This window comes from Vigna angularis, chromosome 1 (genome assembly GCF_016808095.1).
Source record: "Vigna angularis cultivar LongXiaoDou No.4 chromosome 1, ASM1680809v1, whole genome shotgun sequence".
Classification (NCBI taxonomy): Eukaryota; Viridiplantae; Streptophyta; class Magnoliopsida; order Fabales; family Fabaceae; genus Vigna; species Vigna angularis.
This window is the reverse complement of record NC_068970.1, coordinates 63847731-63872820: the sequence shown is the minus strand read 5'-3', so window position 1 is coordinate 63872820 and position 25090 is coordinate 63847731. Positions and strand designations below refer to the sequence as shown.

Sequence of the window (25090 nt, the reverse complement as noted above, 5' to 3'; positions counted from 1 at the left end):
GAACGACTAAGGACAAAGAGACTTACCAGTTTCAGAACTTGAAACTATTTGGTTCGATTTGAAGCTTGGGTCGCCGGGAGTATTCCTACGGTGCCTGAATGGAGATCGGAGTAGAGAAATTGTGAGTTTCAGTAGAGAGAAGGGAGAGCGTTTTAGAGAGAAGGAGGAGAATATGAAAAATCAGAGTTTTGGAGAAGACGGTGCATGCAGAGAGTGTGACACTAAATTTCAGAAATCAGTTTTGTTTAAAACGGACGTCCGCTCTTCTGCTGACACCTGCATTCCACTATCTGATTTTCGAATCCTCGCTGCTTGACACCTGGCGTCCATGCAGAGAGTTTTGGGTGCGTTTTAAATGACTCTGATAGGGGTTTGGGTGCGTTTTCCCGAGGTCTGACAACGTTCATAATATTAAAAAAATTCTTTTCTCAAAAGATATTTTGCTAGATATTTTGGATCATTGGTTCGCCAACTCTATAAAAATTGAGCACTCCCTTCACTCCAAAAGAACATCATCAGAAGTTATTTCTCTCTTATCCTCTTTTCTTTTAGTTTCATTCTTTCTCTTTTCTTCTTTTCCTAAAAAGATTCTCGGTTTATTTTTATTCTCTTTTTAAAAGATTCTTTGTTAGTTCTGAGATCTTCAGAAATTCAGAGAAGGTTTTGTTATATCCTGAGGTGCTTGCGCAATACACCGCGCGGATAAGTCCTTAAAGACAGCTTATACAACAAAATATACCTTAGGTATTTAAGAAAATTTTCAAATATTAACATAATTAAATGGTTAAGAGATAACAAAAGTCATTTTAGCAAAATAATTGAGTTTTCAAATGAAACAAAAATTAATAATCGAATAATAAAAAAAGTAAATTTTTTTTATATTATCTAATAAATAAAAAATTTATGTTATTAAAAACTTAAATTAAGAATTAACTATTCTTATATTTATATATATATATATATATATATATATATATATATATATATATATATAAAATAAAAATATTAAAAAATAAAATAAAATATTAATTTTGAAACATAAAAAATATTTAATAAACATAATTATACAAACGTCATTATAAAAGAATATCTTAAATGTGTGAACAAATTTTATGACAAATCAAAATATTATAAAAAAATGAAAAATATGAATATATACGTATTCATCTCTGATTAATTTTTTTTAATATTATCTATATCCAAATTGAATTAATAAGAAAATTCTCCAACAAAACGATAATGAAGGTAAGTTTATTTGCTTCGCAGATTGATACATGAGAAAAATTAGTTTTGTTCACCCGCTGAAACTATCATGTTATCTGGGAGCCGTGTTGTGTTTACTCTTTTATTTATTTATTGCTACATTTTATTTTGGAGAAACTACTATACCTTCACTCTACCAAATCATGTAAAGAATGTTCGTATGTTTTTTTAGGTTTAAATAGATGTACTAAATTTTAAGATACTAATTAAACAATAATCATACTTTCAAAACACAATCACAGTCCTTATGTTTTAAATAATTTTCTTTTTATTTTTTAATATTTTGAACATTTACTTTGAGTTAAATATCTTATTTTAAAATAAAAAACACAAGAAAACAAAAACATACCAACTTAATGGAAAGAGGGAGGGAAAATATGAAAACATAAAAAAAAGGTTGTTTCCATAGTTGGCTACTTAGCTTAATAGAGAGCAATTGTACGTTCCCTCAATCTTGAGAAAGAAAGTAAGAAAAGTTGACCAAGATATTTAAATGAATAAATTATTATTTTTTATTTGATCCATGTTATATAGATATTTTTTTAGGATAACCATAATTTGATAATATTTTTTTGACAATATTTTAATATCTTCTATGTGTCATTTTGTGATTGATCCAAAATTTCTTCACAGTCAATAATAATAATCATAAACACCAACATGACCAATCATTATACATAAATAGTGTTAAAATATTATCAAAAAATGTTGTTAAATATCATTATCTTATTCTTTATTACATCAACAACAATACAAAGTCTTTATTACATTAATTCACAGTAACAATCTCGCAATTTATTTCACAAATAACAATTCACAATCAACATTTTTTTAACTAATAAAATAAATAATCAAGAGATGACACCAAAAAATAGGAATCACATAAAAAATCATGTAATTATCACATTATACATGAAAACAATAGGAACATAATGACGGATGATAAAACGAATAATATAAAACTAAAAATGAATTATGAGCATTAGAAATTAAGAAAAAATATAAAGAAAAAAAATTATTTTTACAGAAATTTGAAAGACTTAAAACACAGTTTAATTTAATTATATAAGAGAAGTGGGAGATGTTTGGCTTGGATTTGAGAAGGCAAAAGAAGTATGATTTTATATTGAAGAGTAGAAAAGTGTGGAGCAGCGAAAGAGATCCTGGGGCAGTGAGTAGAGGATGATTTTATTAAAATTGAATGGCCCAAAGCGATAGTATCAGAGGGACAGGAGAATTGGACAAATGGACAATTACAGAACAACCAAAAAGTGGCCTCGTAAACAGCTATTTTGGATTCACTTCTCTCTCACCTTAACCAAAAGCTGTTTTGTTTGGTGAACGCAGTACACTGCACACTATACAATGCAATTCTCTTTAATCATTTCAAAATCCAGAAAAAGAAAACCAAATCAATTAATGAATTAAAACATTTTACTACACGGTTTTATAATAATGATAATTTCACACTTTTTTTTATAACATTGTAATTTTGTGATTAATTTAAAATTATTTTATAATTAATAATAATTATTATAAACACTAACATTAGATCAATCGATATGCAAATGTTAATATATTATTAAAAAAATATTGATAAAATATTATTATTTTTTTATTCATGCATATTCTTTAACTAAATATATTTTTATACTCAGAGCAATGATGCAAATTTCATAAATATCCCCAAACTAATAGTTATGTGAGAGCCACGAAATATTTTATACTGTTACATTTGCTTTTAGAAAGAAACACGGTTTATTTAATTTAATTATATCACAACTACCAAAGCATAAATAGAAAAAAGTGTAAGAATAATGTATCAAAAGGTTTTTATTTCTTGAGTTTTCAATCATATGTACGAGAAAAGGTTAAATCATATATAAAATAAAAAGTTAAATATAATATTATTTTACATATTTTTAGTGTTTAAATTTCGACATAAAATTAATATTTATCTTGATTCAAGATATATTTTAATATTTAAATTTTAAAAAATATATAAATTTTTAACTAAATCATATTTATTTCTTTATATGTCAAACACATTTTATATGATATTAAAGTAAAAATATGTTAAACATGTAATAACTCATGAAATATATTTATATATATATATATATATATATATATATATATATATATATATATATATATATATAATTTTTTATAAAAAGTCATTGTAGTTGTTTAAAGACAATAAAAAGATAACAATATATGAAAATTTGTACATAGAAATACTTTCAAATTCTTTGACCTACATTCACACTCTTAAGAGTATGAATTTAACTACAATTGACAACATTCTATTACACTTCCTAAATCCAAGGAGTCAAATTCCAAAACTTAAAAAACATTCTACGATTATTTTTGTAACTGCATAATATTACAACAATGAGAGAAAGGCTCTACCTTATTTTGACAAAACCACAACCTTTTTTAAACATCCAAATCAACAAGTAATTGGCCATTTAAAAAGAAAAACAAAGTTTTAGTTGATTTTATATTTATATTCAATCAAAATTATATTTAATATCCAACATAGAGATAATATCTCTCAGTGAACTTTTTTTTCTATAACATAACAACCACAACAAAAACATCATAGTCATAATAAAAAGGCATAAATATGACAACTTAGACTGTTATAACTATAACAACAAAAATATAAATAAATATCATCATACACCTGAGGAGAATATATCATATGGAAAAAATATTCACTCTCGAAAAAAGATTGCTAAAATGATATTTCGAAAACTGATGCTATAAATTGGAAAAAACGAACAAAAATTACACTTCGTCCTTCCAATGAGTGAAAATATTATAAGAGAATGTCATTTCAGCTATGTTTGAATAATAACTAACATTTTATTATAATAATAATAATATTTTCATTTAAACCTCAACCGCAATTTATTTAAACTTAATTTTTACCAATCCCATTTTGTTTCAATATAATTTTCATTTTGATTTTTTTTATTTTAAATAATAACTCACATTTTATTTTAACATAATATACATTTATTATATTTTATTTTAACTTATTTTTATAAGCAAGGATAAAACAATGGTTCTCAAATTTTAATAATTAAAACATTTAATCAATCTATCAAAATCATTGTATCATTCACAAATTTTCACATATTTTTCTCCCAAATTCTTTCATTTTTTACTATCTTATCCTTATTTTAAATAACCTTGTTTTCATCTATTTTTTTCTCTCAAATTCATTGAAATCATTTGTTTTTGAAAACAAATACACCATTAATTCAAACAACATAATTTTTATCTCTTTTTCCCCTCAAATCCACTTATTTTCATTTTCTCAAATCAATCCTCCAATTCAATCTCATCCTGAGTAATGACAAAATTGTGATTTTTTTTTTCAATTCCCGTGTGTTTGTGAGTAGTTGATAGAAGATGATAAAAAATGTTTAGGATTGATGTTATGTGCACACATTTTGTGTCTTTATTTTTTTTTTCTTGGTAGCAATATTTAATAATTATCAGGGAAGAACCATTTGAAGAACTTGAAATACACATTTTAATGTTTTGCCTCTTGCAATTTTATGGAAGGTTGTTCCATCTATGATGTAGTTATTTTTCATATGGAGATTCCAACATTTTTGTCAAAAAATTAAATCAATTTATTTTAACAAATGATCGTTTATAAAAGACATATTATATATAAGGTTTAATTTTGAGAATTATTTGAACTAATCGAAATACTGATAAAATAAGTTTATTTAAATATATGAACATATAAAAGCACAATATGATACATAAAATATAGACTTAAAATAGGTCAGACTCTCCATTATTTTCTACTATATAAGGTTAATTTATGGAGAAATTTCATCACATTTTTGTTTAGTATGCTAGATTGTGTTACAAAGTCCGTCTCACATATAATAATTTATTATGTTGCCTTTCCTTCACAACTACAATTCGTGCACAATTACAACATTACCCACTTGATTTTAGCTACCGCATATCGTATAAGAAAACTTAAGATCTCATCCAATAATCCTGAAAAACTAAATATAACCACGTAAATGAATATATTTAAACAGAGTAATATTTCTTTGTTATAATTTTATTATATTATTTTTTTCAATTATGTTAAAAATCAAATTTTTTCTATCTATACATACATATATACATACACATATACACACACACACACACATATATATATATATATATATATATATATATATATATATATATATATATATATATATATATATATATAACAATAATTTTAAAACAGTATCCTTTAAAATTTATAAAAAAATAAATATATGAATTATTTAAAAGCACTCACGGGATGGGACCATGGATACCGTCAAATAATTCGTATGAATTATTCTAATAGTTATCGAATAAAGAGACAAATATTTTTAAATTATGACCATGATAAATATTTAAATATTTATGCATAACTAATAGTGTTTTGTTTTTAATTATCGACATTTTTATAATTATTTAAATTATTTTTATTATATATATTTATGTTATCAAAATTTCATTTCTTTTTTTTAGTGTTTTTTTGGAATAAAAAAGAAAGAAAAAGAAAGCGAAAAATAGTGTGTTTATTTATCCATCCAACTATGCTCCTTTACTCTCCAATTTAAAGAAAGTGTCAGATCTAGAAAAACTTATTATCAATTTTATTTTATTTTATTTTATTTTGGATTGACCTTAAAACCATATTGAGTGAACTTTAATTAGAAACAGGTCTGTTCATGATTTAATTGGGCGTAGACTTTTATATTACGATATTTATGGTTCGATTTCATCCATGTATTCATTTATTATTTATTTTAATATTTAAGTATATCCCGACATAAATTGCTAACATTCGCACTTACAATAATGTTTGTTCACACATATTCGAAATCAGAAAAACAATTTTCTATGGCACTGTTGATTTTGATAAGCATAGCAGATAAGACATCGTCAATATGTCCCTTTGCATGGTGAAGATTGAATTTTCAATTGAAAATCAATTAATGAAAGGCAGAGAGATATTTGATCAACGAGAAATGAAAGGGAAGGCCGACAAAAGTAAATAAAAGAAAAAAAAAAAGTGTGATAAATAATAGAACGCTGCAAAATTAAGAAAAAATGTTTTAAATTCATGATTACTGGTGTCGACTGATTCTTGGTAATTGCATGGAAGAAACCATTGGCACCATGTAGATAACTTTTTGGGCTAAAGTTTGAAAGAAGAATAAAAATTATTGCTTAAAAAAATGAAAAAAAATATATTCCATTTTTATTCTTCGGCAATTGACTCGTTTGGCCAGTCAGGAATAAAATTCGTAGTAATATTCTTTTCGTGAAATATCACTTTACCTTTTGATAATTGTCGCGGAAAAGTAGTAGATAATAATAAAAGCCTGTGGATATGGTCTTAGGTTTTGGAGAAAAAAAAAAGAAAAAAAAAATAGTCAAACAGAGAAAATCAAAAGGAGAAAACCGCCAACACGACGAGACGAGACTCAATCGTAACGAACGTCAGACAATTGGCGCCAACAACATTAACAACATCAACAGCGTATGTTTGAAGGCTCAGAAACTTCTTTCCTTGAAAAATCAGCATGAATTTGTCAAAATTAAAAAATTGATAAGCCTATTTATTTATTTCTGAAAATAATAAAAACGAAAAAAAGAAAACAAAAATCCCAGAATCCAACAACAGCGCTCCTCCAGCGGTGGGGTAGGCCAAGACCAGTGACCACTCCAAAATTCCAAACCCTAAAAGTAAAAAAATAAAAATAAAAAAAAACAAAACCAACCACATGATTCCCCGATGTCGGTGGGCCCGCACCCACGGACTTCACACAGCATTCAAATATAGTTAAAGTGCCATAAATGAAACAAAAAAATATCCTCCTCTTACCCCGCAATAATGACCAACGGATCCCACACGCAAATTTCATAATCCTTTTTTCTTTTAATTTATTTCTTTATTAAAAATATAAAACGAATTTAATGAAAAAGGAAAAAGAAAGCAGAATGCGGGTTTTTCTGCTACGCACGCGCCTGTCTCTATCTGCCGTTAATGAATGAATTAAAGTAAAGTAATCCTATCTATCTCACTTTTCTCACCACTATATATACCCTTCACCCTATATTTCTCACTCCACCCAAACATTTTCATTTTCTCTCTCTACACTCTCTTGTCCATGACACTAAACCCTCCTTCTCAAATGGACCAACCCAAACCCAACAACACCGACAAGAGGAAACGAGTTCGGGATGACTCAGACTCGCTCCCCGTCCCCCCCAAACTCCCCCGAGTTGATACCAGCTCCTCCGAGTCTCACCGAGTTGACTCCGCCGAGTTCGAGCTCGCCCGAGTCGACCCGGACCTCTTCAGCATGCTGAACGATGCGGAGAATGTGACGGAGCGTGACCCCGCCGTCGAGGTTGAGCACCTCGACTCTTTCATCAAGAGTTTCGAAGAGGAAATACTCGCTCCGCCTTCCAACCCCAACGTACCACCTGAACCGGAGGTCTTTAAACCGAACCTAGGTTACTTACTGGAAGCATCCGACGACGAGCTAGGGTTGCCGCCCACGGTTGCGCCTTTCGAGGACGAGTCAAAACACGAACTCCTTGATTCGGGTCGGGTTGGACCCGAGGGAGTCGATCTGACGGGATTTTTAGGGTTTGAGGATGATATTGGGAGCTACGAAGGTTTTGGTTTCCTTGGGTACGATGCCGTGGATGATAACGGTGGCGGTTACGTGACTATAGATGGGTTGTTTGATCATGCGGAACCTGGCGCCGATATTTTGTGGCGGTCGGAGTCGCTGCAGGCGATGTAGGGGATGGTTTTTGGAGATTAATTAATTAATTAATTAATTAGTTAGTTAATTAAGCTAATGGAAAATTTGGAAGGTGTAAAGAGATGTTAGGCGCCAAAAGTAACAACGTAGGTGGTTAGTTAGATGTGAAATTATTGTGTTAGGATTGTGAAAATTTGTTGTTTTGGTTTGTTCTATTGGACTGAAACAAACAAATAGGCCTTGACCCCAGACATGTTTTTTAATATCTTTTGTAAAATGTTCTTTAAAATGTGAAATTATGTAGTTAGACACGGTTAAGGTTATAATCGATGTTGTTATTGGCGAAAAAGCAAATGTCTCAGATTGATGATGTTGGTGTTTAACCGGATTTAACCATTTTAAGTTTTCTCCACGATTTTTAGTTTCTGTTGGGTTGGGTTATCCGTCACTTTCAGCTTAAAATGTCATAAAGGGTTACGTATGATTTCTTTCTGAAATCGTCATTTTTTCTTTTGCGGTTTTATTTGCATTTACCTATTTTAGTTTTACATTGTTTATTTTTACGAAATATCTGATGAGGACTAAAATAAATTATGTATTTATTATTATGTTGCGATGGTAAAATAAGGAAATAAGTATTTCAATTACGTTAAATTACATGCTAAAATAAAAAAGAAAAGTTAAACACGTTTTTTAATTTTTAAATTTGGAGTTGGATTTCTGATTCATATTATGTGTAGATTAAACAAAAAAAATTAACAAAGTAAAAACATAATATGAATTATTTTTAGGAAGAAGATAACATGTTTCCATATTTTAGTTCGTATGTAATTTTTTTTCACATCTATTATTTAAAGATTCCGATTATGACCGATTATGATGTGAATTAAATGTAAATTATTTTATTTTTTCTTCCAGTGAGGTTTAATTATAAACAATTGTATAGTTTACTCATTTTTAATATTATTTGTGTATTTTAATTAATTCGTTTGAAAACAATTCAAGTGTGTACAAAAAAAGAGATAAATAATAGAATCATTTGAGGTGGGTGGGATACGAAATGTATAGATTTATTGACTTTATTAAAAAATTAATATATAAAATGTTATCTTATGCGATATTTGTCAGAATATTGAAACTATGCAATTCTGGAAAATTCTGGAGTATTTCTGAATATGTTTAATCATTGTGGTGGTATCAAGCGCATTATCTGTTTATTTATTTTTTATGTTGTCATTTTCTTTTTGTATCTCGAATGTTTCATGTTTAACCATTTTTATTTTATATTTTCTTTTCAAGGCTTAATAATTAATATCCACTGTGGCATACGTAATAATAATTGTCGTTTAATGTGTAATAGGAACAACTTCATATACCTATTTTATTTATCTTGATTGTATTTTATGGGTAAGACTTTGAGATTTAGTAAAATAAAATTTTAAATGGATAAAAAACAAAACTCTAAATATGTAATAAATATTTATATTTTAAAATTATTAGAGATTTGTTATAAAATTTTCTCTAAATCTAGAGAATAACTGGAATTCTACAATACAGAGAAGGTACTGAGACAGAATCAAAATTTACGTCTCAAATTTTTTATTTAAGTAAATATGTTATTTTTACTATTATTATTATTATTTGTATTCTTTTAACATATTTTGTAGATGTGAGATGCTTTTTATGTGAAATTTAGTACTAGAAATTTACTGCAAATCTGGGTATACTTTATGTGAAGGTAAAAAAAATAATTGTTAGGACCTTATCTTAAGGAGAATTAACGATAGTCTCTTCAATTTCATATTATTCATATATGTAAAGAATTTCTCATTTTTTTTGTGATGTTGATATGCATTTATATACAAAAAAGGGAATGATATAAATAATGGTTATGATTGTTAATAAATGAAGTATATTGCTTGCAATATATGACTGATATAATCAAAGTAATAGTATAAATTGAAATGAAACCTAAATTGTAATTCGTGTCTATGATTTATTTAAACTACCATAAATATATTTTCAATAGTCATCTTCTAAAATTTATGTAAACTGAATTGTTATTGATTTACAACTTTAATGCATAATATAAATAGCTTTAACCTCTTCGGTTTATAATTTTATAATATTATTTACAAAACTCTGATCAATGGTCTGAGTAATATTTAACTTGCATTCTTTAAATTTAGTTTAAAGCTTTATATATATATATATATATATATATATATATATATATATATATATATATATATATATATATATATATATTACAAAGAAAAATAAATTATAAATTTGACGTTTTTTTCTATGTATGACACGAGTACTAAGTTAGGTTTCTGTCTTAATTAAAACCAACCCATGTGGTAACCTTCCATTTTCAGTTAGGCAATCCGTAAATCTCTTTTATCAAATTAAGTTAAGAGATTATGAGACCATCTTTGAAAAAAAAAATTGATATATTATTTACCATTATATCTATACTTTGTTTTACTTGATTTTTAAGATGATGTCATATCTTAATATAAAAATCGCTAAAATATTTAAATTAACAAAAAAACTATTATTAATATAATTATGTGAAAATCAGCAAACTTACAACATATGGTTGGTATTAAATAAACGGTATATATGTAAGTTAAAGAGGAAAAATGAATGAAAGTAAGAATTTCGTGAAATTTATTTATTTTTTAATTTTTATATTTAATTTCACTTAAAAAATATTCCTTTTATTTCATCTTAAATGAGAGATAGAATGTATACACTATTTATTCATTTTATTTTGCATACCGAAATTATTGTTAAAGAATGGGCTGAAGCGTTGCACTAATGGGCCAGAGGATTTTGCATCAGTGATGGACAATGCTGTTTCATTGTTAAATCTATTTCGACCAAGAAAAAAAAATGAATCTCATAAATCTCTTCCAAACTAGAATTTTCCTTTTACGGTTCTGGAATAACTTTAAATAAGACATCTAGTTGTAAAATTTTGAAATAAGTTATAATTTTACATTTACAATTTTTAGATTAAATATGTTTTTATTAAAAAAAAATTTATTTCTTAATCCGTAAAATTTGAAATTAGTTTTTGTTTGAAATTTTAATCCAATTTAGTCTCTCAACTATAAAAATATATAAATTTAATCAAATTTTATTAAATTTACTTAACTATTCAAACGTATTTTATAAAAATATTTAAATTGTTTACACTTGTTTGATAATTTTTTTAATATTAAATGAAAAATGTGATTGAAACTTCAAATAAATTTAACAAAATCTGATTAAAAGATTTAAATTTATGTTATTTTAAGTATGAGTGACTAAATTAGTCCAAAATTAAAAAAAAAGTTAATTCAAATTTTAAGTGAAAGTTAAAAAACAAAAAATATATTTAAAAAGTATATTAAATATGAAATGGGCACAAATTATAAATAATTTTATCATCCAAACTTTTCATTCAAAAAGATTTATTCTCACCCAAGTAGATGGCTTATACATAAAGTGGAGAATCGTTGTATATCTTATTACTGAAAAAGGCCACCTTACCATCAAACTGTAAACCTTTTTTTTGTTCTCAAAAAGTTACATTTTTGCTTTAACAAAAGGAAAAAAGATAAAATATGTGTGGTTTTGTGGTTTTTGAATTGATGGTTTTCAATTTTGGTTAAATTCTTTTGGCTTTCTCTTTCTCTTTCACCAAAATTGTTGACTATTTCGGGATTTTAGGTTGCTGTGACAGTAACTTAGTAAAAAAATAAAGTATAATATTTGTTGCATACAAATAAAGTCTGATAGGATAAAATAAGAAATAGAGATAAATTTATATATACATAAGAGACCTTACTGATATCAAAACAAATCCGTTATGTTATGTAAACCTATACAACAATACCTGCATATAAATATATTTATGAATTTACGTACACAAAACACGAAGAGAAAGAAGTCAAGTTCCATAATTTTTGAAAGATTATCAGTTTGAAAATGTTTTGTCGTGTTTTCACCAGAATCACATCTACTTTTTGATAATGACCACTCCAATAAAATGGACATTTTGTTGGCTTCTGCACAGTTCTAAATTCTTACGTCTCTTCAACCATTTTTGGTGTTAATAATAGTCATCTGAGAAATTAGGCAAACTGGAACTACAATTATCTTATATCTCACGACGTAGAAACGATGAAGAACAAGATACTTGTGCTTCTTTTTATTACATCCAAAATACATTATTTAGAGATGCAAGTCTGATCTAATTTTACAACGTATAATATAATTTATATTATTTTATAAATATGTCTAATAAATAATATATTTTATTAAAATAAACTTTAAATAATTTTAATATCATATTAAAATATAGATTTTAATCCTAAACTTTATAAACAAGAGATTTGCAATAAAATTATCTTTATTTCTAAACCTAAAAGGAGATACAAAGATGAATGAGAAGGGTGATGATAGTTTGAAATTTTAAATGTCCATAAATGGACATTGTAATATGATAAAAGAAACTCTGATAAAACGTGTCCTTAAAATAGTTTCATAATTTGAAGTTATAGCACCCATATGTCTGTTGTTGCCAGGATTGCTGGGCTTTAAACGTCGGGTGGCCACACTTATAATTTAAAGAATAGTGATAAAGTGGCATGTATTTATATTTATTTAATATAATGTAAAATAATTATAAAGAAAAAAAAATTATGTATTTTAAAAAAAAAATATTAAAAAATAATGTTAAATGAATGTAAAAAATTTATATATATAAAAATATTATTTTTTAGTTTAAATGATACGATTTTCCTTTTACTTTCGGAACAGCTATATAATTGTCGAATTTAGAAACCAGGAAATAAAGAAGATTGTGATTGGCATTTCAGGAAACTTAGGAAGAGAAGGGAAATGACGCACGTGTTGAACGTGGAGGTGATGAGCACTTATGATAAGCCATTAAAACTTTTGAATTAAAGTTACTTGTTTTTATTATGTTCGGTTGAGCTAGGTAACAATTAATTTTTATGTAAGAATTTAAGAAAAAAATTATAAATGTACATAACTACTTTGTCTAGTGATAACCATGCAATTTAACGCGAATGGGCCCAAGAACAAATAATTCAGAAGATTCATCATCCTAAAGTTATCTATTGTTTCTTAAGATATATAAGATAACAATTCCAAATCATACATACATAAAAGGAAAATATGTACTTGATACAAAAATAAAAAAATAATTAAGTAAACAAATAGACTCCACGATGACATTATTTCACTATAACACTTATTTCATAATATAGATCAAATTTAAGAAAAGAACAACTCCAAATGTCAATACTAACTTACCAATTTTTCTTCTTCTATTTTACAGTGAACCATGCTTTAATTAAAGAAATCTTCATTTGCCATGTTTCAGTTCAAAGGGCATTTTACATATTTCTCCAAAATATAAATTTTACACTATATAGTCATTGATGTTTTTTTTTTTGTTGAACGGGGTTAAAAAGTTTAGACACGTCTTGTGCCACACGTAATTCTAGTACATTATTGCTGAGAAAAAAAAAACATTGATGGATATGTCGAAGTGATTAAAAAATTCACACATTATTTGCTATTCTGTCTAATGTCTTGATGCAGAGCATGTAGAGTTTGTCACTCAAAAGGCAAGCTATGAAAGCCACCTCCATAATTCATTGCACGCTTAACCATTATACCAAAAAGTCGCATCCTTATAGTAATGTTTTCAAAATTAATTAAGATTAACTAATTGAGTTTGATGATAATAAAATGATATTGATATATCTTTTTAGTAATATTGTAAAATTTAGGAAACTTATCTCATAATAAATTATCCAATGCTCTTCTGGGGAAAAGGAAAACACGCATTCCGTATAAAATGGAATTCTTGTTCTTCAGGGGATTTGGGGCTTATCTTCTTGAATTTTAAACTCAGATTATTCCAAGCATCACATTCTGCTCTCTTCCTTGTCACAGTGATGTCATGTCTTCTACCAGCTTCTTTTCCCAACCACGACAAAACAAAGCAAAAACCAAACACTACTAATATTCCCCTAAAGGTGTAGTAATTCAAGTTCACAAAAAAAATAGAGCAGTTCCAAAAATATTAAGCAAGATAATATAATAATCTGCGGGAAAAGGTTTTTGTGAGGGTGAGATTAATGCAGCAGACCATTTGTCTATCACTAAAACACATGTCAACGTAAAGTTCTTGAAACAGAATCGGATTTACATCAATTGGCTTAGTTCCCAGTTTCTCTGGTTACAAAAATGGCTCCGAAATTGGTGAAATCGGGGTCGTTCCGTCACGGTTTGGCGGAGAAGAAGGAGAGGCTTCTCTCGGGGAAGAGTAGTAGTGATATCTCTCAGATAGGGATTGGCATGGTGATGCAAGAGGAAGAGCAATCGAGGATGTTGAAGTGGTGGAGCACGGTTAAGCGTGTAACTGGGAAAGCATTGGAAATGGGTCGGTCTGATCCAAGAAAGATCATCTTTTCTGCAAAAACGGGTCTTGCTTTGACCCTTCTTTCATTTTTGATTTTCCTCAAAGAACCCTTCAAGGACATGAGTCTTTACTGTGTCTGGGCCATTCTTACTGTCGTCGTAGTCTTCGAATTCAGCATAGGTATACGTATACCTAACTAGAATGCAATTTTAATCATGTTTTTTTTTTTATACAATAAATTGTGAAACTGTAGGTGATGTTGATCCTGTTCTGAGCTTCGATTCCTTTTCATGTTTTTCATTGGGTCAAGGGTGGTCTATCTGTCTAATCTTCGTATCAGTCGAATGTTAATAAGTTTTGATCAAACATAATGCACTAATGCAGGGGCAACTCTGAGCAAGAGCTTAAATGGTGGATTGGGGACCTTGTTGGCTGGAGCACTTTCATTGGGAATGGCAGAGTTATCAACATTGGCTGGAAAATGGGAGCAGCTAATAATCATTATATGCATCTTCATTGTAGGTCTGGTTTCACATTCACTTTCATTTCATTTCTTGTTTGTGAAAAAAAAAAACTTTCTGTTTTATGATCCACATGAGTTTGTCTTTTTGCTGATGAATCTGTCTTCTGACTAGCTGTGTGATTGATCTGCTAGGGTTTTCTGCCACATACACAAAACTATACCCTTCTTTCAAGCCTTATGAATACGGGTTCCGCGTGTTCTTGATCACGTACTGTTTCATTACTGTATCCGGGTATCAAACAGGGGAATTTGTTGATACTGCTATAAATAGATTTGTCCTCATTGCACTCGGTGCTGCTGTCTCTTTGGTAGTAAATATCTGTATATACCCTATCTGGGCTGGAGAGGATCTGCATAATCTTGTCATAAAAAATTTCATGGATCTTGCAACATCTTTGGAAGGTATGCACAATGTCATCTTCATCGTCACATTTCACTTCCAGTTAATACCATTTGGTTTGCTGCTTCTCAAACATTTGGTAAATTTTATAATGAAATAAAGAACAATAATTTATAGTAGATAGAATCTTAGTCTCGTATTTACTCCAACAGTATGACTCTGTTGAGCTTGTTTGTCTCTGTTCACCAGGTGTTGTCAGTAGCTACCTTCATTGTGTTGAATATAAGAAGGTGCCGTCTAAAATTCTTACTTACCAAGCTGCTGAGGATCCAATTTACAATGGGTACAGATCGGTTGTTGAATCGACAAGTAAAGAAGATACATTGGTACAATACACTTCAGTTTTCTCTGGTTCATGAATATATGTTTGACATCATTTTGACTCGTTCTCATGTGCTGGTGATTGAAGATGGGTTTTGCTGTGTGGGAACCACCACATGGTCATTACAAAATGCATAAATATCCATGGAAGAATTATGTGAAATTAAGCGGGTCTCTAAGGCATTGCGCATTTATGGTCATGGCTATGCATGGATGCATACTTTCTGAAATACAGGTTCTTGTCTGTGAACTTTCTGATAATGGTCTGTTGTCTTCTTGTTAACTTCGTTCTGTGATACATAGGCCCCAGCTGAGAAGAGACAGGTTTTCCGTGGCGAGCTTCAAAGGGTAGGTTGTGAAGGGGCGAAAGTGTTACGTGAACTTGGAAACAAAGTTCAAAAGATGGAGAAACTAGACCGGGAAGACTTGCTGGATGAAGTGCACGACGCAGCAGAGGAACTGCAAAAGAAGATTGATAAAAAATCATACCTTCTTGTGAATTCAGAGAGCTGGGAAATTGGAAACCGACCAATCGAGGACACAGGCGAAGAAGGAGAAATTCTTGAGCACAAGTCTCGAAGTGAAGCAGTGCTTGACCTGAGAACAGTTGAAGTTGCACATTCGTGGGATGGAAATTTAACTCTGGGCAATAACCATGTTGTGCCTGCGACCGATGCCTCTCAAAACATGTCCAGGAAACAGACATCTTTGCCTGCTCATATATATCATCAAAAATCAAATGCCGAGATCAAAGAGGGTCAACAACTGAAAACTTTCGAAAGTGCTAGTGCCCTATCTCTAACAACATTTTCATCGCTTCTGATTGAATTTGTGGCAAGGCTTCAAAACTTGGTGGATTCATTTGAAGAACTAGGTGAAACAGCAAACTTTTCTGACCCTCTTGAGCAACGAGAGCCATTAAAATCTCATGGCTTTTGGACCAGGTTGTTTAACTGCTCGTAATTTAAGGACTGAAATACGATATTCCTTATGACAATTTGAAATTGAAGGACTGAAGCTTGGAGCTGGTCGTGTCAATAGCTGTTTCTAAATTACCTTACAAGGTTGCTAACCTCATTCTGATTCTGATTCTAAATTACTTTCCAAGGTTGCTAAACGAGGATGGTGTGTGTGTGAGAAGAACATAATTATTAGAGAATTTACTAATGTGATGTAACTCATCTAGTAGTAAACTTCTGCTTGATCGTCACTATCATCCGTTTGAAGAAGGTGGATACTTAGTTTTATATATGATTTTCATCACACTACTTTGCAACCACAATCTCCCTACATTCCATCAACATCTTGCAAAATTAGAGATGGCAAAATATCGCAAGATGGGGAAGAGGATACAGAAGTGTGTGTAGTTTCATCTAAAAGCTTCACTTTAAATATATATATATATATATATATATATATATATATATATATATATATATATATATATATATATATAATTTTAAATTAAATTATTAAAAAGAATCTCAAAAATATAAAATAGATGAACAGTTAATTGTAAAATATATTTATATTTATTTTTAAAATTTAAAGCTTAAAATATATTAAAGCTTAAAATATATTAAAATTTAAAATATATATAAATTATAATTTTACATCTAAATAGTTGTATTAAAAATATGAAAATTTGTGATTAATAAAAATAATATTACAATTAGCGCAAAAAATAGTAATTGACTTATATTGCTTTTTGATAATAGGATTGTTATACTACAAATAGTTTTTATGTCATGTCTACAATAAATAAGGAATTTTTGTTGTCACTAATGTAGGTAACGGTATCAATCTCTTGATATTGAACCCATTTCATAAGAATATATTTACAATATTATTTTATATTAATTACAAAATTTTATATTTCTTAATATGTCCTGATAAATAAACAACATAAAAAATAAAATAATACTCATGTCATACATTTAATTGAAAAATATAAAAATTCCAAGTATGCAATATAAAAGAAAATTAACAGAAGTTTAAATAAAAAAAATTCAATTATGGGAAAGTTGAACTATGGAATCAATATAACTGTTTTTATTGATAAGAATTAATAAATATCCATACCTTTCTCCTAACCTAACAAAGAAAATGTGGCCGATTGGAAACAAATGTTACTCTTGGAATTTGGGCCCATCTTGTGACGTGTCCAGTCTTAAACGACCAAGAACTCATGCACCCAAAGATGTCATGTTCAAGACCCTCGCGGTTTGGTTCCTGGTTTCCGTAAGAAACACAAGAAAGTCAGGCCACCACAAAAATAAGACTGATTTTTTTTTTTGTTTTTGCAAAAACCATTTTTGTGAGGATGGAAATAAAGCAGTACAATCGAAACCAAAACGTGACTCCATTTTTTGTTTGTATTTATGAACTAAAACACAGCTTCGCTAATAGATAGGTACTCACCCTCCAACACTTCACGAGTACACTCTTCAGTAGTGGAACGAGAAGAACTGAATAACATTCATTACCTTACCACTCATCTTATCTCTATTCGAATGGCTCCGAAATTGGTGAAATCGGGATCGTTTCGTCACGGTTTGGCGGAGAAGAAGGAGAGGCTTCTATCGGAGAAGAGTTTTGGTAATATTTCACAGATGGGGATTGGCGTGGCGATGATGGAAGAGGAAGAACAATCGTGGATGGTGAAGCGGTGGAACACGGCTAAGAAGGTGGCTGAGAAGGCATGGGAGATGGGTCGCTCTGATCCCAGGAAGGTTGTTTTCTCTGCAAAAATGGGTCTTGCTCTGACCCTTATGTCGTTTTTGATTTACCTCAAAGAACCCTTCAAGGATATGATTAGCTACTCCGTCTGGGCTATTCTAACTGTCGTCGTAGTCTTTGAATTCAGCATAGGTATTATTGTAACTATAACTCTGTAACTGCTCCCAATATAATAATAATATGTAATATGCTTCCAATACTGTATGTTTTCTTTCCTTGGTGGGGGCACTTGATTTCAATTATTCGTTTAGTCCTTTTCTCAGTCTGAAGTAGACGTTAACATAAATCCGTAACTGTTACTGTCTAGAATGAATTAATGGATTCCTTAAGCTTCAATAGTTTCATCATAAATCCTTTTCATGATTTGCATTGGATCAAGGGGGAAATTATAATAAAAGATGATGCATTAGTGCAGGGGCAACTCTGAGCAAAGGGTTTAACAGAGGATTGGGAACTTTGTCGGCTGCAGGACTTTCTCTGGGGATAGCAGAGTTATCAAAATTGGCTGGAGACTGGCAGCGGCTTATGATTGTTGTAAACATCTTCACCGTGGGTATGGTTTCACTGTCACAATCACTTTCCTTTCATGTTTTGTTTGTGAAAATATGTTGTATCCAAAAATGTGCATTTCTGACATATTTATGTCTGGTTTTCTGACTAGCTGTGTGATTGATCTGATAGGACTCTGTGCCACCTATGCAAAAATATACCCTACTTTGAAGACTTATGAATATGGGTTCCGCGTGTTCTTGATCACGTATTGCTTCATTACTGTTTCTGGATATCGAACAGGGGAGTTTCTAGATACAGCTATAAACAGATTTTTACTTATTGCACTTGGGGCTGCTGTATCTTTGGGAGTAAATATCTGCATATACCCTATCTGGGCTGGTGAGGATCTGCATAATCTTGTCACGAAAAACTTCATCGGTGTTGCAACATCTTTGGAAGGTTTCCTGCAATGTTTTATTTATCATCTCACTTATTCTCAGTTACTCCCAAACTTGTTTCTTACTAGGTTGTATAACTGTCGTGTTTTTCAGGCGTTGTCAATCACTACCTTCAGTGTGTTGAATATAAAAAGGTACCATCTAAAATTCTTACATACCAAGCTGCTGATGACCCAGTTTACAATGGCTACAGATCGGCTGTTGAATCTACAAGTAAAGAAGATTCATTGGTATTGTTTGTTTGCTTCATTTTTCTCTGGGTCATGAATATATATATGTTTATCATCATTTTCACTAACTGTAACATGCTGGTGATTGTAGATGGGATTTGCTGTTTGGGAACCACCACATGGTCGTTACAACAAGTTCAGATATCCATGGAAGAATTATGTAAAATTAAGTGGAGCTCTTAGGCACTGCGCATTTATGGTCATGGCTATGCATGGATGCATACTTTCTGAAATTCAGGTACTTCTTCTTTGTCGACTTTTTCATAATAATTGTTACAAAACCTCGCAACCTTTTGTTTTTCATTATGAAGAGTGTTCAACGGTCGTGGGAATTCACTTTTACTTTATTTTCGCAAGCGTCTTATATTCAGCGTGTGTCATTTTAGAATTTTAGTTAGAATATATTTTATTTTCTTTGACACAACTTAGGAAAATATGTAATTAATTTATCTTTACGGCAATTACTAATTTTCCACTCTAAACTTATCCTGTTAATAATTAACTAAATCCTTATATGGTATAAAACTAACTTTCTATTGACTTTGGTTTTTCTGCCACGCATTTTCCATGCATCAAAATAGTTAAAACTCAAATTGTTGCGTATAATTGATTAATTTGATTTTTGTCCGCCAAAATTGATATAACAAACATATTCAATCAAGATAATTAACACAAACTTTATTTAATTATGATTTGCAATTTTTGGGATGTTATATAAATCTAGTGATGCAATTATCACGGGTCACAAAAGTATGGGGTTTTATGTAGTATAAATCAAAGGAGTGGTTCATGTGTAAATACAGCAACCTCAAGCTTGTAATTAACTTTTTTTTGAAAAAAAAAACACAAATAAGGTGAAGGCTATTTGGAAGAGTTTATGTATAATGTAATATATCTTTATGATATAAATGTTTGTATAAATATTTTAAAGAAATTATAAGTATAATTTCCTGTAAGATAATGATAAATGACATATTTGACATGATTTTTGTAATGAGAAAATAAAGAATAATATGTTAAATGAACGTAAATTGTATCTAAATATTCTTTTTCTCTCCTTACTTTATATTTATAAGCTTTTTTAAGCATGTTTAGACAAGTTTTTTGAGATAACTTACAAAAACAAGTTTAGCTTACGTAAAAATAGCTTAACCATATTTTCTTTTTATTATGCAAGTTAATTTTATATATAGATATTTATATAATAGTAAATTAATAAATAAGACCTACATTGAGTTTATTATCAGAAGTAGTTCATGTAAAGTTATAATAAAAGAACAGAGATGATATTTTGATATATAAATTTTTTACATTTATTTAATATTATTTTTAACTTTTTATTTTATTTTAAAAATATAAAAGTTCACTTTTTTTTATAATTATTTCAAAGAAGAATATTTGTTGTTATGATAAATAGGCCCCAGCTGAGAAGAGACTAGTTTTCCGCAGTGAGGTTCAAAGGGTGGGTATTGAAGGGGCAAGAGTGTTGCGTGAACTTGGAAGCAAGGTTAAAAAGATGGAGAAACTAGGTCCTGGAGACTTGCTGTTCGAAGTTCATGTAGCAGCAGAGGAATTGCAACGGAAAATTGATAAAAAATCATATCTTCTTGTGAATTCAGAGAGCTGGGAAATTGGAAACCGCGCAAGAGACGACGAGGAGACTCATCCTCAACAGGGCCTCTTTCACACCGATGAAGAAAGAAAATTTCTGGAATGCAAATCTCTCAGTGAAGCAGTGCTTGATCTGAGAACGCTTCAAGTTCCACCTTCTTGGGAAGGAAACCCTGCAATTGATGCCTCTCCAAACATGTTTAGGAAAGAGTTATCTTGGCCCGATCAGATTTACCAGAAATCAAAACCAGTGCCCAAAGAGGGTCAAGAATCAAAAACCTACCAAAGTGCTACATCACTGTCTCTAACCACGTTTACATCGCTTCTCATTGAATTTGTGGCAAGGCTTCAAAACCTGGTAGATTCATTCGAGGAATTGGGTGAAACAGCAAACTTTTCTGACCCACTCGACCAACCACCACCGCTGGTAGCATCACCTGGTTTTTGGAGCAGGTTGCGTAACTGCTTAACATTCCACAACTGAAACATGCACTGCCTCGTGTCAAGCGTCATCTTCTACAGAATCTGCTTTTTCGAGGACATTGTTGATTTTGTTCTATGTAAATGAGGGAATGAATGAGATTCGAATGGGGGAATGAAGTTTGAATTATGGTAAAAATCATCAATTTTATATTTTGTTATAGACGAAGAAATTCCGGCAGAGAAAACTATTAGTATGAAAATGTGTAGGAATTGTAATCAATAACAATTCAAGTAAATCAGCGATGAACCCACAAAAGCAATGAATATTCAAGCATCCAAAGAAACAAGTAGAAAACGCACAAAATGAATCCGAAAGTAGAAACATACAACATCACTAACCCAAGTAAAAACCTAAGTTGCCTGGATTTGGCAGGAAAATCTTCAATCGTACAGTAGGAGTAATGAAAGCGGTGGTTTATGGTAGCAGAATATTTCATCCATATATATTGTAAGCAACAAAAATATATTCTACAGGCGTCATATATAGTGTTATAGCAAGAGTTACAGAAGAAAAAAGTAGGACAACTAAATTATAGTCTGAAACTATATCATCCTTTATGCCAAACTAAAATAATTTTTATTCTTTGCAAGATTCTCTGTGAAAACGATTCCTGGGTACAGCAAACAAGTGCTTGAGTCTTGGTATTGAGAGGCCAAATTTCTCATTCATATCCAACTCATCTGGGGTCATACCTCCTGGAAGTTCCCAACTAAAACAATGTACTAATTGAGCCACAACAAGTTTAACTGTTGCTAAGCCCAGGTTTATTCCTGGGCAGCCCCTTCGACCAAAACCAAATGGCATATACTTAAAGTCATATCCTCTGAAGTCTAAATTGTTATCGATGAATCTCTCTGGATAAAATACTTCAGCATTATTAGACCATATCTTAGAATCTCTTCCCATGGCCCATAAGTTTATTATGATTCTTGATTTTTTCTTTAAGAAATAACCCTGAACTACAGCATCCTCTGTTGACTCTCGGGGAACTAATGGTCCAGGAGGATATAATCTCAATATCTCCTTGATCACAATATCCAAGTAATTTAACTTCACCAAATGATTTTCCTCCACTAATTTGTTCCTTCCAACCACATTATCTAGCTCATCTTGAAGCTTTTTCATCACTCTCGGATGCCTTAGGAGTTCGGATAGCGTCCACTCCACCACAGTTGCAGAAGTTTCAAATGCCCCAGAAATCATATCTAAAAGTATAGCCTTGATGTTAGTTCGATCAATGACATGGCTTTGTTCACCATAAGGATCCATGGGTTGGTACATCAGCGAGAGTAATATGTCTACGAAGTCCTTATGTTGCTGCTCATTTTGTGCATTTGAACCGTCTTCATGCTCCTTTATTATCTTTTCCAACACTTGGTCAAGTGCTGTACTAATTTTCTTGTAACTTCGATTCAATCCCTGATAATAAAAGCTAAATCACTATGCGAGAGATTTTAAGTAACACTCCATTTCCTATAAATGTTTATCTTCCTTACTATTTTTGCTACTGTGACATAAAGTTACTGTGTGAGGAAAAGAAAAGATTACGGTTGAGTTATTTAGTATATATACCTGAAGATCCAAAGAACCAAGCCAGGGCACATAATCCGCTAGATTAAACGCACCAGTGATGTTCATCCCGTTCTGAATCAACCCCTTCAAATCAAACTCATCGTGCTTGCTACATCCCAGCACCATTTTGTACACGATATCCTCCACAACGTCGTGCACCACCATGCTAAGGTCCAACACCTCCCCTCTTGCGGCGCGCTCCTGCACCGACTTCACTGCCAGCTCCAGCTCCCGCTTCCTCAACGGCGCGAAGGACTCCACCTTCGACGCGCTCAGAAGTTGGAGCGTGCACACTTTCCTCATGTGCCGCCAGTACGGGCCGTACTCCGAGAACACTAGTCCCTTGGAGCCGTAGCCGAAGTACTTGGACGCTTCGAGTATTGGACGGCTAGCGAAAACGACGTCGTGTGATTTGAGGAAGTGTTGGACGGACTCGGAGGAGGAGACGACCACGGTTGGGACCTGACCCAGGCGAAGGGACATGATGGGCCCGTATTGTTGGGCCAGGGCCTGGAGCGTGCGGTGCGGGAGCTTCCCCAGCAAGTGGAGGTTACCGATGATTGGGAATGGTGGTGGGCCCGGCGGGTGTCTCCGGTGATCTTGGGTGTGGTTTCGACGCAGGAAGATGAATGAGAGAATGGATGAAATTAAGAAGGTCAAAAGGAGGAGAAGAGGGATTGAAGCATACATGGTTGGTTGATTGATGATATGATGAGGTGAAAATGAGGCTGCTTCCGCTTAAGCGCGGTGCAGTGTTGACTTTAAACTGCTCTCACCGTTCTTGGCAAAAGCTAATACTTTTGGATTCGGATACAACCAGCTGCAATATTTCACGAGAAAAAGAAACAAGAAGTGCGGATCGAACGAAATGAGACAAGGGCAACTGTGAATGAAAATGCCGGAGAAGGGAAAGAAAGAGACGTGACAGATGGGGAAATGGAATTAGAACGGTCAACGGATGAAAACGCAGCCCAAAAGAAAGGGGAGAAACATTCTAACTTTTGCATATCCTTAGCATACTGGGATTGTGCTAAAATAATGTCTTAATCAAAACCTTGTATTTAAAAGAATTTACTTCAAATTCAAATTATTCTTATTGATTAATATTTTTCAAGTGTTTTATGTGAATGTATTATAATATTAGTAAGAATTAAATATTAGTTAGTGATAATTAATATGGAATTAGGAGGATAATCATTATATATAAAATGATGTTCTTCGTAAGATATTGATATACATAAGTTTTATATAAAAAATAACAATTCAATTTTATCTTTGAGTTTGTTTTTAAGTTGTGTTATATAAGAATCTCAATTTTGATTTAAGGGTGACATCTGACAATAGTTCCTATGACTTATCACTTATATTTTCATTTTTTTAGTACGGCGTCAATATCTTTTTTTCAACAGAATATCATAACGATTCATCTTGGTTTTTTATGAATCGGTATGAGAACTTCCACACTTACTATTCATTGAGGTATATATATATATATATATATATATATATATATATATATTAATTAAATCATGATATTTATTGATGGTCAAAATTCGTCGATAATTACCAATAAATATTTATCGACGAATTCGTAGTTATTGATAATTATTGACAAGTTTCTCCTTCAGTAAAAAATTTTTACAATCATTTTATCAGTGATGAAAATATTCATTGATAGTATAAATTATAATTTATTTATTAATGTTTTTTATTGACAAATCCATTTCTGATAAAATATTTATC

At 30.7% G+C, this 25090-nt stretch overlaps 4 protein-coding genes across 7 annotated transcripts; 3 read left to right on the top strand and 1 right to left on the bottom strand.

Moving 5' to 3' along the window:
- Positions 1-7405: 7405 nt before the first annotated feature.
- Positions 7406-8415, top strand: LOC108347064 (uncharacterized). The gene has a single exon (XM_017586180.2). It carries the CDS (start codon positions 7461-7463, stop codon positions 8103-8105), a length of 645 nt encoding a protein of 214 aa, XP_017441669.1. The 5' UTR covers positions 7406-7460; the 3' UTR covers positions 8106-8415.
- A 5617-nt stretch (positions 8416-14032) lies between these two features.
- On the top strand, positions 14033-17008 carry LOC108347432 (aluminum-activated malate transporter 9). Of its 3 annotated transcripts, none has more exons than XM_017586666.2 (6): positions 14036-14697; positions 14902-15039; positions 15173-15442; positions 15630-15766; positions 15850-15996; positions 16065-17008. In XM_017586666.2, the coding sequence occupies exons 1-6, from the start codon at positions 14343-14345 to the stop codon at positions 16722-16724; spliced, it is 1707 nt and encodes a 568-aa protein (XP_017442155.2). In that variant the 5' UTR covers positions 14036-14342; the 3' UTR covers positions 16725-17008. The 3 variants fall into 3 exon arrangements, with proteins under 3 accessions (XP_052735167.1, XP_017442155.2, XP_052735171.1); XM_052879211.1 differs by having other exon boundaries at positions 14563-14697; positions 14902-15035; XM_052879207.1 differs by lacking the exon at positions 15850-15996 and having other exon boundaries at positions 14033-14697.
- Positions 17009-18031: 1023 nt separating this feature from the next.
- Positions 18032-21922, top strand: LOC108347431 (aluminum-activated malate transporter 9). 2 transcript variants are annotated; one of them, XM_052878626.1, is made up of 6 exons: positions 18032-18632; positions 18970-19053; positions 19182-19451; positions 19544-19680; positions 19772-19918; positions 21098-21922. In XM_052878626.1, exons 1-6 carry the CDS (start codon positions 18275-18277, stop codon positions 21773-21775), a joined length of 1674 nt encoding a protein of 557 aa, XP_052734586.1. In that variant the 5' UTR covers positions 18032-18274; the 3' UTR covers positions 21776-21922. The 2 variants fall into 2 exon arrangements, with proteins under 2 accessions (XP_052734586.1, XP_017442153.1); XM_017586664.2 differs by having other exon boundaries at positions 18033-18632; positions 18916-19053.
- Positions 21923-22188: 266 nt separating this feature from the next.
- LOC108347433 (cytochrome P450 CYP736A12-like) lies at positions 22189-24368 on the bottom strand. Its single transcript, XM_017586667.2, has 2 exons — positions 23348-24368; positions 22189-23194 (listed from the first exon to the last, which is right to left on the bottom strand). The coding sequence occupies exons 1-2, from the start codon at positions 24035-24037 to the stop codon at positions 22352-22354; spliced, it is 1533 nt and encodes a 510-aa protein (XP_017442156.1). The 5' UTR covers positions 24038-24368; the 3' UTR covers positions 22189-22351.
- Between the last annotated feature and the right edge of the window lie 722 nt (positions 24369-25090).

What these genes read in the sequence shown, in the direction of transcription:
- LOC108347064 (XM_017586180.2), top strand. Translation starts at nt 7,461, where the DNA reads ATGACACTAAACCCTCCTTCTCAAATGGACCAACCCAAACCCAACAAC.
- LOC108347432 (XM_017586666.2), top strand. Translation starts at nt 14,343, where the DNA reads ATGGCTCCGAAATTGGTGAAATCGGGGTCGTTCCGTCACGGTTTGGCG. An exon ending in TCTTGCAACATCTTTGGAAG is followed by an intron (nt 15,443 to 15,629) that starts GTATGCACAATG and finishes TCTGTTCACCAG; the next exon opens with GTGTTGTCAGTAGCTACCTT. An exon ending in CAAGTAAAGAAGATACATTG is followed by an intron (nt 15,767 to 15,849) that starts GTACAATACACT and finishes TGGTGATTGAAG; the next exon opens with ATGGGTTTTGCTGTGTGGGA.
- LOC108347431 (XM_017586664.2), top strand. Translation starts at nt 18,275, where the DNA reads ATGGCTCCGAAATTGGTGAAATCGGGATCGTTTCGTCACGGTTTGGCG. An exon ending in AGTCTTTGAATTCAGCATAG is followed by an intron (nt 18,633 to 18,915) that starts GTATTATTGTAA and finishes GCATTAGTGCAG; the next exon opens with GGGCAACTCTGAGCAAAGGG. An exon ending in TGTAAACATCTTCACCGTGG is followed by an intron (nt 19,054 to 19,181) that starts GTATGGTTTCAC and finishes TTGATCTGATAG; the next exon opens with GACTCTGTGCCACCTATGCA.
- LOC108347433 (XM_017586667.2), bottom strand. Translation starts at nt 24,037, where the DNA reads ATGTATGCTTCAATCCCTCTTCTCCTCCTTTTGACCTTCTTAATTTCA. An exon ending in TTGGTTCTTTGGATCTTCAG is followed by an intron (nt 23,195 to 23,347) that starts GTATATATACTA and finishes TTTTATTATCAG; the next exon opens with GGATTGAATCGAAGTTACAA.